The following is a 13,249-nucleotide window of genomic DNA, read 5'->3' on the forward strand; positions in this document are numbered from 1 at the left end:
GTCTGACATAGCATATTGATGCTAAACACCCGTGTCTTTGCTTCAATCAGGCTCTAATCCCATTTCACGGCATGTTAGTTATTCTCATAGCATTGACTTATAAGTTAAATTTATCAATTTCATCATCTTCTACATAATTATTAAATTCTTATCAGCTTATAATCCAGTTTGATAACATCGCATTGAAGAAATATCATAGATGGTGGTTAAAGTGCATCGTAAAAGAATGTACTCAGTCGGATTTGAACCCATCACTTTCAGATGATAATACAGATACTTTACTAACTGCGCAACCCTACCACCACCACAATCACTTGATTAACTAAAGTATAATCAGAGCAGTGTTCCATGATGTTAAAAAGCTTTTGCATAAAAGAGAAGTTTTAAAAGTTGACTGCCAGAGCTCCATACGTTATCTATGGCTTATTTAATGGGAAAAAAGAGGCCTACTCGAAGCAATCTGGGAATATCTGATTACATACTCATAAAATACATTTTTGACACTTTAAAGACAATTACCCTCAATGAAAATGTTCATAAAATGTTTTGTAAAAGCGGTGTAGCAATTTGTGTAGAAAATTAAAGAAATTGTGCGCGACTGGCTTTGTATTAGTATAACATAATTATAATTCAACAGGTCCATATGTGTCTATTCAACTTACCAGTAGCATAGAGCTGACTTGAGCTCGTGGTCTTAGACTGCTCTCAACCCACTGGCGTCGGAGGTTCTGCGGCAGCCGTCCGGTAGTGTTGACTAAACTATAACCAGTGATGTTCACTCCTCCAAGCGTGTATCCACCAATGTTGATGGCTGCCAAATCCTGCAGCAACAACACAATTTGTATAATTATTGGACAAAGTTCCAGGAACATATGTTTTTTATTAGCCAAAGTTCCAAAGTATATCATAGTTTGAGAACTCACCATGATTTAACTAAAAGAATTTTTAGAATAAAGGGTTTGCATGAGTCTAATCTAAAATAATAAAAGAAAACTCCAGATATACAATACAAGAAATTGTTTGCTCTTGGCTGAATTTGCTATCTCTGCTGGCTGACCTGGTTGAAGACAGCCAAATTGTTGTAAGCCATTGAACATGCTATGCAAAAGAAAATTTTTTGGAGTAGCTCTAAAATAAGACACTATCTGTATTGCCCCTGGCAGGTGAAACCACCAGTGCGCTGCTCTAAGTTAGGATACAAAAGTGTTGTACATTGCTGCTCTTTAGGACATGAGGCAGTTTCATCAACAACCATGTGACACTTTTGTTTGTATTCATGATCAAAAGATATATTTTGTAGCAGCCACAAAAACGATGAAAATTTTGACCCTTTGTTATCACAATAGAAAACATGCTAAGGTGTATTTACTGACAATGACCAACATTTGCAAGCATTTTACAGTAGCTCTATGCCGGTTAAAACAATTCGTTAAAATTATAATGGTGGCTTATACTTTTTATGAGCCTCCTAACAAAATTGTGTTAGTTAATTCGGTCTGCAGCATTCCTTATCCCCAAACATATAAATCTCTTTCCCTCAACAACTAATGGACAAAGTTTTCGTAAAGGGAATGAGAAAGCAATTCTAAATGTTATAAGTCGTTTTTATGACTGTTTGTAATGTATTCTTGAGCCAACCCCTGAAGATCTGCTTACATTTGCCTAGCACCAAAATCAAATGTTCCCTCTCCTGTTAGTATAGCTTTATATACAGCTTCTATGCGCACCTCCTCTAATCATAGCAACTGGGTGCTCTAAGAGATTTCCATAGAGATTCAACTGATTGTTAAATCTAACCATAGAATTTCTATTACTTCTATTGAACGGCTAAAGTATTCTCATCTGGCAGTTGCTATCATCTCAATTGCTAAAAGCTGTAGTTGTTACCTGCCCATCGTTCCATTGTTGGGAGCTCAGATAATATCAAGGCCAATAAAATGGATCTTTTCTCCCACTATGTTTCTTCCTAAGCATTATAAAAATTACTCTCATTGTTAATGCAGCCAGTCAAAAAAAGATTGTAATAAATTTTTTGACGTGGCCCAGTTTTTCGCTATGAAAATATTACAAATTCAAACATTAAATTTCTAAATGTTAGAATTGAAGATGTTTTCAACGTGGTTTGAGGAAGGCTGTGTTTTTTATTTGTTTACGGGGTGTTAGAATATTATTTTATATATTTTTATATCTTATATAAAAAATTTTATATTTTATATGTTTATATTTTAATATCATTTTTATATTTATTAGAATAAAACACAGGCTATATTTACATTATTGCTTTACACAACAAACTGAGTAAATAGGTTTGGAGTAGGAGTTGCTACAGTTGTGGTAATACACTCCCGGTATTGTTTATTAATAGAGTATTTATGAGAAGTTCAGTGTAAATCATATGTTACATGCTTTCCATATATATAGTTTATGGTGTAAAGTTACGTAAAAATGCATAATAATTTGTTTTCTAGCCTTGGAACAAATGAACAATTATTTATATTATATATAACATACATAATATAAATAAATATAAAAAGTATATATGTTACAAACTTTCTGTATATATGGTTTCTAGTATGTAAAAATGTAAGAAAATTTGTTTGTAGTCTTGGGACAAATTAAAGTTATATATAATAAAGAGTATCTATTATATATAAAAATTTTCTTTATTATATATAATATCTTATATATAATTAAAAAAATCATTTAAACTCAAATAGACTTCTGAAATGGATTGAGGTCAAAAACCAGTCTGACAAATTGTATACTGCGTAATGGTAACTTACCAAAGAAGTGAACATGTAATGGTGATACGATGTCAATATTCCCATCCGTGCGGCTACATCAAGAAAGTAGGCTATTTGGTCAGTCTGTATGTCCACAATGATGTGTTTGTAGTTAACATTAGTCCTCAGCTCTTTGAGCGTCTTTTCGATGTCATTTATTTCCCAATAAAGTACATCTATCTTCTCTCTCTTTCTTTGCAGCTCATAAAAACCAGAGTTTATCACAGCTTTTATCCTCACCAACCCTGTAAACAAACATCGTGTATTACCAAAATAACTAAACTTGTGGAAATACTAAAAATTATGAATTATGGTGTTTTTGTAAACAAAACTTTCTGTTTTAAGATCTCTAAAAACCCAAATGACTTTTCGTAGCTTTTTGAAAAGTTGATACAGTTAACAGCGATTGCAACGTTTCGCTAAACGAGTTTGCCGACAATTTGCGGTGCTGCCTGGAGCAAAAATTGCTAGCACAATGATCACCTGCCACCCACCTGTCTTGTTAAAGCGATTCGTTGCTGTGACTGTAAATTTTTAATTGTAAATTAAAAATTTTTTTTTTAATCTACAATTAAAAATTATTTTTTAATTGTAAATAAGATTTACAATTAAAAAAGATGCCTGAGGTAGTAGTATGATAATTCTTATACTTTTTGGTAAGTCCAGTTGTGAAAAGAAATATATATGCTGATTATTAGTTTGTCATTACTAGATATTACAGCAGGTAGAAAGATATGGTCAATTACATTAAAATCCTATAGCGAGCTAGCCTTCTATCTATAGCGGAACTTCCGATAGGAAAAACTAGCTGGGACATGCGCATAGGATAGGTCAAGAGCGATTGCCAAAACAATTATTATCTTCACAACTCTTTTAAAGAAAGAGGAATCAGGGCAGACCTAGACTGAGATACAGAGATGTAGCTGAGCGTAGCATAAAGTTGAGGGGACTAGACACAAACAAATGACAAGAGAAAGTGAAAAATAGAGTTGCATAGAAGTCAGTGATAAAACCAAAACTATAAGACAGTCATTGTCGAAATGACCAACTGCATGAGAGAGAAAGAGAGACTACTAGAAATGCTCTGACTTACAATACTGTACAATAGCCGATCCAATTCATTATTTCTCAATAAAACCTAACTTGAGCCAGAGTCCTGGTAGAAAAAAACCTGTACCTACTTTCATAGTCCCAGTAGAGGATGACATGTATCTAACTTCAAAGCCCTGGTAGAAAAAACCCTGTACTTACCTTCATAGCCCTAGTAGAGGATGACATGTACCTAACTTCAAAGCCCTGGTATAGAAAAATCTGTACCTACCTTCATAGCCTTGGTAAAGGATACGTATGATTACCTTCATAGCCCTAGTAGTGAATAACATGTACTTGATAATCTTAGTAAAGAAAAACTTGCATGTACCTTTATAGCCCAAGTAAAAGAAGATATGTACTTACCTTTGTAGCTCTAGCAGAAGATGACATGTATGTATCTTCACATCCCTGGTAAAGCAAGACCTATACTTACCATCATGACAAGGCAAAGGCATGTACTTCCCTGCGCAACTCTAGTAGAAGGTATATACTTACTTTCATAGCCCTAGTAAAGAGAAACTTGTACTCACCTTCTGAGCCCTGATAGAGGACTAATATCTTTTTCCAAGAAAACTCACGCACAAAGTCTAATAAAGCTTGACTCAGCATGTCCACCTCAGGAAAGACCGAAATTTTCATTCGAGACATATACTCTTCTGCTTCACTCCTACATAAAACAGCCAGCTAATCAGGCTATTTCTACAGAGAAGATGACATGCCATACTTTTAACAACAAATATATTAGTGAACCACGGTATACCAATTACTCAACACGCACATTTTCAATGATTCTAGTAAACTATTAAATTTGGCAACAAACTTTTTTTTGCGCTAAGTGGTTTCCATTCTAAACTATTGTTTCAATTAAAATAAAAAATAAAATTGGTTTTTCGATTATTAGTAAGAAAGATTATACATGATTTACAAGAAACGTGTATAGATGACTATTTTGATAATATATATAATAATGTATATTCTCAAAATATATAAAATACACAAAAATATATATATGTGTGTTTCCTGTAATTCTATGAATCCGTGTGTCCAGCTATAGCTATTAAAATTTGGAAAAGAAGTTTCTGCTTTTTTCTGGGTTTGATCTTAGAACCTTCTGCTCACCAGGCAAATATCTTACCAACCAATCTATGTGAGATGCATTGAATTTTGAGGCAATATGAGTTGTTATGTCGGTCAAAATAGGTGTAGCATTCTGCGTTATGCAACGGCGACTAAAGCTTGCTCTCACGGCTCATATATTAGTAAGTGTAGTAATACAGAGAATAGCGTACTCAAATTAGTCTTTGGCAATGTGCCAGGCTAATGGCAAGTCGCAAGCAACTGCGTTACCTGCCACTGTTTATAAGCTGTTTTTAATACCCGTGCAACACCGGGAATTCGGCTAGAGAAAACATATAACTGAGTATCTTTATATCTCAAGTTTCTATGCGATCAAATCATTTTGCAGTTTCATCAAATATCTAGGCAATAACTTTGCAACATTACAACCATTTTTTTTCAGTTAGCCAATTTTTTAACTTTAGAAAGTGACAGCATTAAGCAGCTCTATTGTTCAATGAAGGAGATATATTGCTCTATTGAAGGGGGCAGCATGGGAGACCAAACATCGTAGCAGTCCGAGAGCTGACGAGATTGTGATATCACTGATTTGCATAACAAAATTAGGAATGACGACGCTAGGCAGCCATTGTGCACCAACACAAGCTACTTCATCCTTAACCTAATCACTATACAGTTACCTCTATGTTATTGCGTAGGGGAGCAGACGATTCTTAGATTATAAAGGATATGTGTGTAATGGACAGCGTAGTTTTTCCAGTTTAATGTTCTCCTTGTCTTAGTTGCTGACGTCTTACTCTGTTCATAAACATAACTTAACTGTCTGTAGATACAACCTAACTGGCTGTAGACATAACCTAACTGGCTGCAGATATACCTTAACTGTCTGTATATATAACCTAACTAGCTGTAGGTATAACCTAACTGGCTTTAGATGTAACCCAACTGTCTATAGATATAATCTACCTGGCTGTGGATATAACCTAACTGGCTGTAGATATAGTTAACTGGCTGTAGATATAACCTATTTGGCATTAGATATAACCTAACTGGCCATTGACATAATATGACTGACTTTACTAACCATAGACAATGGACTTACCAGTACTTAGTTCATGTATGTCGTTTCAATAAAAACAACGTGAGAAACTAGTACACATGTTGTTGAAGTTATTATCTCTAATCATTTCAAAATTTATTTTCTTTGAAATTCAAAGTATTTGTAAATAGATTTCATGTTACAAGCTTTATCAGCTGGTCAGCAGCAACAACAACAATAGCAACAACAACAATAACAACAACAGCAACAACAACAACAACAGCAACAACAACACACTCGCAACGTTGCTAGTTGGTGGTACTAAAAATACTTTAGTATTCAAACGCTCAAAATACCTGATGGAGCTGAAATCAGGAGTTGACTGTATCATTGGTACAGTGAAAGCCTCACACAGAGAGGATGTGAGGTCTGTTGATGATGAATCCAAGACGGTAAACAGGCCAGCTATACCCAGGGTACTATTCGTAAGTCTATCCTCAGTTTTCAACAGCTTACAAGCTACAACAACATAATGGGAGTTATTTCTTTTGCATGATTCATACGTGAAGATAGTCTGGTTGTCAGCGGATAGAACACTGTCAACAACTTAGTTGTGTGTCACAGTTTCAAGTCCTATTTGAGAGATTTTGTTAGAAAAATATTTTGTTATGTAATAAAGTTTTTTTTACGGTTTAATATAATCACATATTTCTAATGTTTTTTAATTTAATTGTAATGTGAGGAATGTTTGATTTAGTATTAACATTATTTCATCAGTCAATACCAACAAAAGTAAATCAGTCTGCACAAAGCAACAAAATTATATAAAATAATATTAACATAGCAATACAATAATATTTAAAAATAAATTCTAATGTGGCATAAGTATGCTTTCTACATAAAATAGGCAAGATTTTTATATCTGGTGTGTTCAGCAATGAATGCTTTAAAGACGTCTGATAGTGTATTCTGTATCAAATCATTTTTACAATGTATTTAAATGGTCACAGGTATTGTCTACAAGCAACTATGTTGTTGTGAGCCTTTTGTTTGTAATAAAATAGTTTAAAATAAATCAACTATAAACATGGCCAAAAATTGTTGTTTAATAAATTTAGCTGTTAGATTGATGCATCTATGGTGAATGCAACTTCTATGCCAACACATGAATACAATGAACATTTTTTGTCAAAAGGTTTTTTCATCAAATTTAAAATCTAAACATTGAAAACTTTTTTACCAGCAATAATGTATTATTTTCAGTTATGCAATGTCCCATTCGAGTATTTATAGAGCTAGCTGTTTATTGTATTATTTTTGACCAATAAAAATGTAGCAATCCGCACATGATTTTACTATATATAGCATGTCTTCAGAGTTCAATTTTTGAGTTACATTAGATAGATAACGCTATTTGGATATCGCTCTCTGGATAAGATTATCTGGATAACATTATCTGAATAACATTATCTAAATAACATTTAACCCAATTAAAATTTTCAATGGATGTCCTTTTAAAAAAGATAATAAAATAATTTCAAAGGGTTGGGCGGAGTCTTCTAAAATCAATATTCAAAATCTGCGTTACTTCTTTTTAACCTAAGCATCTGTTCTGGATCACTTTCTCACACGCTGGGTGCAACCCTTTCTAAATAGCTCAGACCTACCTAATTACTGATTCACATGCCAGCTTAGGCTATACAGCTGCAGTAAGCTGCTGCGAACACTACAGATGGAGGTGCTTAAATGGCTTCAGGATTCACAAAAAATACAATCAGCACGACTGCGAAGAATTATTAATATTTCATGTTTTGAAAGCAGATGCCTTTATGAAAGTTATTACCCAGAGACTGAAAATACTTCAAGTCTGGAAGGTATCCTATAAATAAACATTGGTCAATAAAAACATTCAGGGTCTGCTGCTAGCGGATGGCGGCAATGACCGTAGGTCAGAGCAGCCACAGATATTAGCTACTCAGCTAAATGGACAGATTAAAAATTTACGACAGATTTTGTTATAGCTGAAGTAGGTTGGCAAGATTCACGGGCAAATGTGCGAGCGCTGACACTAGCGTAAAACTAGTGTATTTGGAGTACTTGATATTTACAGCTGCTTATTTCTGATTGGCTAATTTCTGATTTCTTAATTGTGATTGGCTATCTGATCATTTGTGAGTACAAATATTAAACTAAAAATTAAAAAAATTCCTTCGTTTTGTAAAAAATTGATTGCTCTAAGATAATTTAATGCCATTCAGAACCGCAAACTCCTTAAAAATAAATTTTTTAAAACAAATGCTAAAATACATATATTTTATATTTCAGGCATCATGATGAAAAGTGATTTGTTTCAAAATCATTGGAAAAACGAATCTCGTATTTAATGCTTAAATGTGGGTTTGTTAAAAATCTAGAGCTACCTTGTTGCAGTGCCTTTGTTTTGCCCCTAGTGTCCTTGAACTTTTATAGAGTTCCTTTACAGCATTTCCTCTCTCAGACTAACCTTACAAGGTGAATGCCCGACGTTGTCCGGGTAATAAAAAGGTTTTAGCACAAAAAAATTACTTTTATTTAACATATAGCAACTTACCAGTTACAGAGTTACCAACTTACTAAATTTTAAGATAACAATATGAAACAATCTTTCAGTTAAAATTTCGTATTGTTACCTTGATATTGACATTTCATGGAAGGTTAAGCAAGATCTGCTGAAAAATGATATTTAAGTTATACTATTAAAGCTGTTCTCTACTTATTGTAACTGCTATGAGTAAGAAAGGCAGTTGAGATGTTTGTCTAAACAAAACGTAACTTCACGTTGCTATAAGAAAAGCATTCGTTTCAATACTCAACAAGTTGGTTGGAAATCTTAAGGCTATTTTAACTTTTTTAGTACTAGTGGTGCTGATTAAAGCTAAAGTTACAACTTTGTGTTTAAAGGAAAAGTATTTAGTGCTAAGGCATATTGGATTACTTTTACCATAGCAATTTTAATTATATTTAACAAAGACAGCTGTATGAAGAAATTTTAAATTACAAAATTAGCAATTTAAAAGGTTATTAAGATTATTACAATAATAGTGCAAAGGATTTTATAAAAAAAACTTAGTCCAATAAGTATAAGGATTTTATAAGAAAAACTTAGTCCAAAAAGTAAATTTAAAAAAATTTGTTCAAAGTAGGAGCCGAGCGATAAGAAGCTGAAAAAGATTCTGCCCATTTAGGTCTTGAACTCGCAAATCTGACAAACTAGGTTTTCCAACAGCATTGGCAGTGTCTGGCAACCTCACCTAATTATTTGCAGTCAGTAGTGAAATCTGAAATGAAAAAAGAGCGTAGCATAGTTTTTACAGACGTATTTGCTCTTACCGATGCAGTTGGTTGAACAAGTGATATCATTCGAGTTGATCAAGTACAAGTGATTGGAAACAGATCTGAGAGGAAAAGTGCAGAAGTTACTGACGATGAAGAACTTCGCAACGACATACAAACAAGACTGGTTTTTCTTAGCAGAACGTACAGTTATATATACATATATATATATTACTTTATTGGCAATAATTTCATTTCAAATAGAAATGTTATGACTTTTTAAAATACTCCATTATGGTTTTGGAATATTGTGGTGCTAGTCGCTAGACCCATTGATACAAACCTTTTTTAGAGCTAGCAAACACATCTTGGACGTTTTCTTCGACACGAAGCAGGGTTATATCTTTTAGAATACTCGAGTCTCTATTCACTTGGTCGATAGCAAACTCGAATGCTGACTTCTCTGTACTAGCACCAGTTTGAAACATAGCACCTGTAAACAGGAAGTGCATTGATGACATAGCACCTGTAAACAGGAAGTGCATTGATGACATAGCACCTGTAAACAGCAAGCGCATTGGTGAAATAGCACCTGAAGCAGGAGGTGGATTGATGACATAGCAACTATAAACAAGAAGAGCATTGATAACATAGCACCTGTAGACAGGAACTGTATTGATGTCTAAAGCATGTATAGCGGCTACATTGATGTTTGTTTTGACTAAAAAAGAACTATCTTTAACAAGAATAACAACAAAGCTCTTTTTAAGCTATGTATGCATTTCCTACGATTCACAAGTTTCCCAAGGCATCAGTTTCAATTGTTTTGATTGAAAAATGAATCCTTTCCGTGACTTATTATCTAGTACTAAACAAAAAGGGTATGCTGAGATTCTTAAGCCAACGACACTCTATATCATAGTATGTTGGTGTTAATCCCATACTACAACACACCGGTGATCATCTGCGATAAAATTATTCACACTATCACAATCATCCGCGCTTACATCAGCGAATAGTCCATGTCATAATGTACTATTCATTCAATGCGGATGCAGAGATGATGGAATGCTAGTCCTGCAGCAACTGTCATGAAAGGAAATATAGATTAGGCAATCAGCGACAGACAGCCAATCAGCATCGTCAAAGTGGTGTACGTTGCGCAGAATGTCATGGATGCTCGACGAAGTATCAGAAATTTCTGACAGCTGCAATGTTTTCCGACATGCCCACATCGCCTCAGCGATGTCATCAGTTTGCTGTGCAAATAGTCGACAAACAATCGCAAGAGGACAACTCTGAAATACGGCGATACAGTGTGAACCAGCCTTCAGTGTATACAGGAAATGTAATTTCTAATATATAGTATAATTTTGTTATTATTAAAGGTCGACTTGCAACAAAATTCACATTACAGTTTTTTGATATGAAAAGATTCACCATGTCTTACTCTGTTGTGTTGTAGGTGCAAAATATGTGGAAAGGTGATTACAAGCTCTTAAAAGCTCAAAAACGAACAGAAAATCGCAGCCACACGAGACCGCTGTAGTTTGGATTCTCTTTCCAAAATGGCTCAAATGGGACGTAGTTGTGAGAAATGTTTCTGTTTACACTTTCATGCAACCTCATTCCTCGAAATATTTTCACAAATATACTTCACGCATTCAATTAAATCATGTCTATTGTTCTTACGCGCCTGTTTTATTGTCATCGTAATGCTGTCACTTTTAGCACTGATATCCTATAACTTACCGTAAAAATTCGTTTAATTTTTTAGCATTAGCTTGAGGGAGTACATATCATTGTCTGATAATCATGATGAGTCTGTTGGTCACTTGTGATAATCAAAAAGTGCTGCAGAAATTATTTGCGAAGTATTGGATCACATGATCAGATTACGATTTGCCGATTAGACCAAACCGAAACAAAACTGTAAAGTAGCGAGCATCTATATTTGATACGGGGTCTTCGGTAAAACCCGAATTGTTTGTCATAAACTAGTGCTACGATAAGTTTTAGATTGAGCTTTTTATTGGCCTTTCAATTCATGTGAGAACATCACGTGACAAGACAATAACCAAATTTCATGGCTATGTCATCGAAATAAAGAGATTCCAATCTACGGCGGCTTTTCTTTTTTGAGCTTTTAAGAGCTTGTAATCACATTTCCAAGTATTTGGCACGTACAACACAGCAGAGTAAGGCATGGTGAATCTTTTTATACCAAATAACTGTAATGTGAATTTTGTTGCAAGTCAACCTTCAAGTTGCATATTCTACCAGCAGTCACTCTAAAAGTTCAAGTGTGGCTATCAATATCGGAGCAAATACTTGCATGCATTGTAGTTCTCAAGTACATCATGAATTCTATCCAAATAAATACTAAAAACCTGAATTGAATGACTCACCAACTCTGATAACCAAAGGGACCCTGGCATTGCTCAATGTTGGCAGAATGCCAAATATTAAGACGTGAAATAATCCTCTCCGCTCCAACATCTTGCGAGGAACACAGTTTAAAAAGTGGTGAGCAATCTCCTTTCCTTTCTCATCACCAACCTCAGCAACCGCTGACGAAGTTGGTGGAGCGATGTAGCCTGTTTCAAGATGTATGTCAGAGCACTTTCAGAAAACTATCCTTAACGTTTTGCTGTATAAGAGAGAGAAGAAGAGCTGTCAATAAGAGTATAAGCAGTGATTGGACGATATGCTTTTAACAGTGTATGCGCATTCCAGCTGTGGCTGTGTTGCGCACATGTACTGCATCAATCAAAGGAAGTTAATTACTGTATGAATTATTGCTTCTACAAATTATATTATATAACTGCTTTCAGAGCAGCAGTAAAAACGAAATAAGGTGGGATTAATGTACGCTAGACAATAACCTGAATCCACTGGCGTTTACCGATTTGTGCACCTACTACATCCCGCTGACCAGCTAGTATGTGGTACCATCTGATCACCTACTGGGGTGACTTACGTTTCACAGTAATGTGAATTACAGTAAATCAACAGTAATATTTCACTGTTGCGGATACCAATGTGTTCGGCATGTGCTTCTGTCAACACCTGTGCTATTTGATGTTGGTTCGTTGCTATTTTGAGTTACAGGCGTCTCATTGGCTAATTATGCTAGCAATGAGCATGCTTTTGGCGTTGCGAAAGCTTCTAAAAATAATAGGTAAACCAGTTCGATAATAAAGAATGTATCGTCAAAGTACCTTCTAGTCATTTACTTATTTGGGAAATGAGAAATGTTGAAAAATGGTGGTTTCAAAAAGGCATTAAGAAGCAATTTCATGTATGTTCAGTTTGTGTGAGTATCATCGGCCAAAGTGTACGAGTCAATAATCAGGCAGATTTTGCCGATAAACTTCATAAAACTTTTATTTTTTTCAGCCGACTAAATTTGTAACAAAACATTCAGCAAAGCTACAGCATAAACCTGTTCAATCTACAGATGATCTTTCGGCAATGACAACCGATCGACGCAGATTGAGCACAGTTCCATTTTTCCCCCACAACAGCTAGCACACAATAACATCCGCACAGTCGAATTTGTGGTCGTAATATCAATCTGGAGAGTAGATTGGTCAATGTGCTCATTTACGAAGCTCATCAACAGGTTATAGCAGATTATCGGCTGGTATACACGCAAATAAGTCATCAGCCTGTTTAGCTACAGCTCAAGAAGTTGGGTCACTTGGTAACCAAACAAAACATGCAGAAGTGCCTACAGCTCGATTGAATTAACGAGACTTGGCAATCTCAAATCTCACAGGTAAAAAACTTACTCTCGTTTTGGCTAACTATTTTTTCATGATTCCATCTGTTGTATTGTAGAATGCAAGTAAATATTTTGAATAAATAAAGCGAAAAGTATATTCACAATTAAAAAGTTGCCCAATCAAACGCAAACTTCAGTTTTGAATGAGTCTGGCTGTAG

General features: G+C 34.7%; 1 protein-coding gene across 1 annotated transcript in view; it reads right to left on the bottom strand.

The window, feature by feature from the left end:
• The window catches only part of LOC137404115 (glutamate receptor ionotropic, kainate 2-like), a 28,803-nt gene extending 22,351 nt beyond the window's left edge, over positions 1 to 6,452 (bottom strand). Inside the window, exons 1-4 of the mRNA XM_068090269.1 lie at positions 6,348 to 6,452; positions 4,406 to 4,542; positions 2,784 to 3,028; positions 663 to 821 (exon numbers count right to left, since the gene is read on the bottom strand). Of these exons, the coding sequence (XP_067946370.1) occupies positions 663 to 821; positions 2,784 to 3,028; positions 4,406 to 4,542; positions 6,348 to 6,382 (576 nt within the window). The 5' untranslated portion in view covers positions 6,383 to 6,452. The remainder of the gene's footprint in view (positions 1 to 662; positions 822 to 2,783; positions 3,029 to 4,405; positions 4,543 to 6,347) is intronic.
• Positions 6,453 to 13,249: the final 6,797 nt, after the last annotated feature.

Source organism: Watersipora subatra, chromosome 9 (genome assembly GCF_963576615.1).
Source record: "Watersipora subatra chromosome 9, tzWatSuba1.1, whole genome shotgun sequence".
Taxonomy (NCBI): Eukaryota; Metazoa; Bryozoa; class Gymnolaemata; order Cheilostomatida; family Watersiporidae; genus Watersipora; species Watersipora subatra.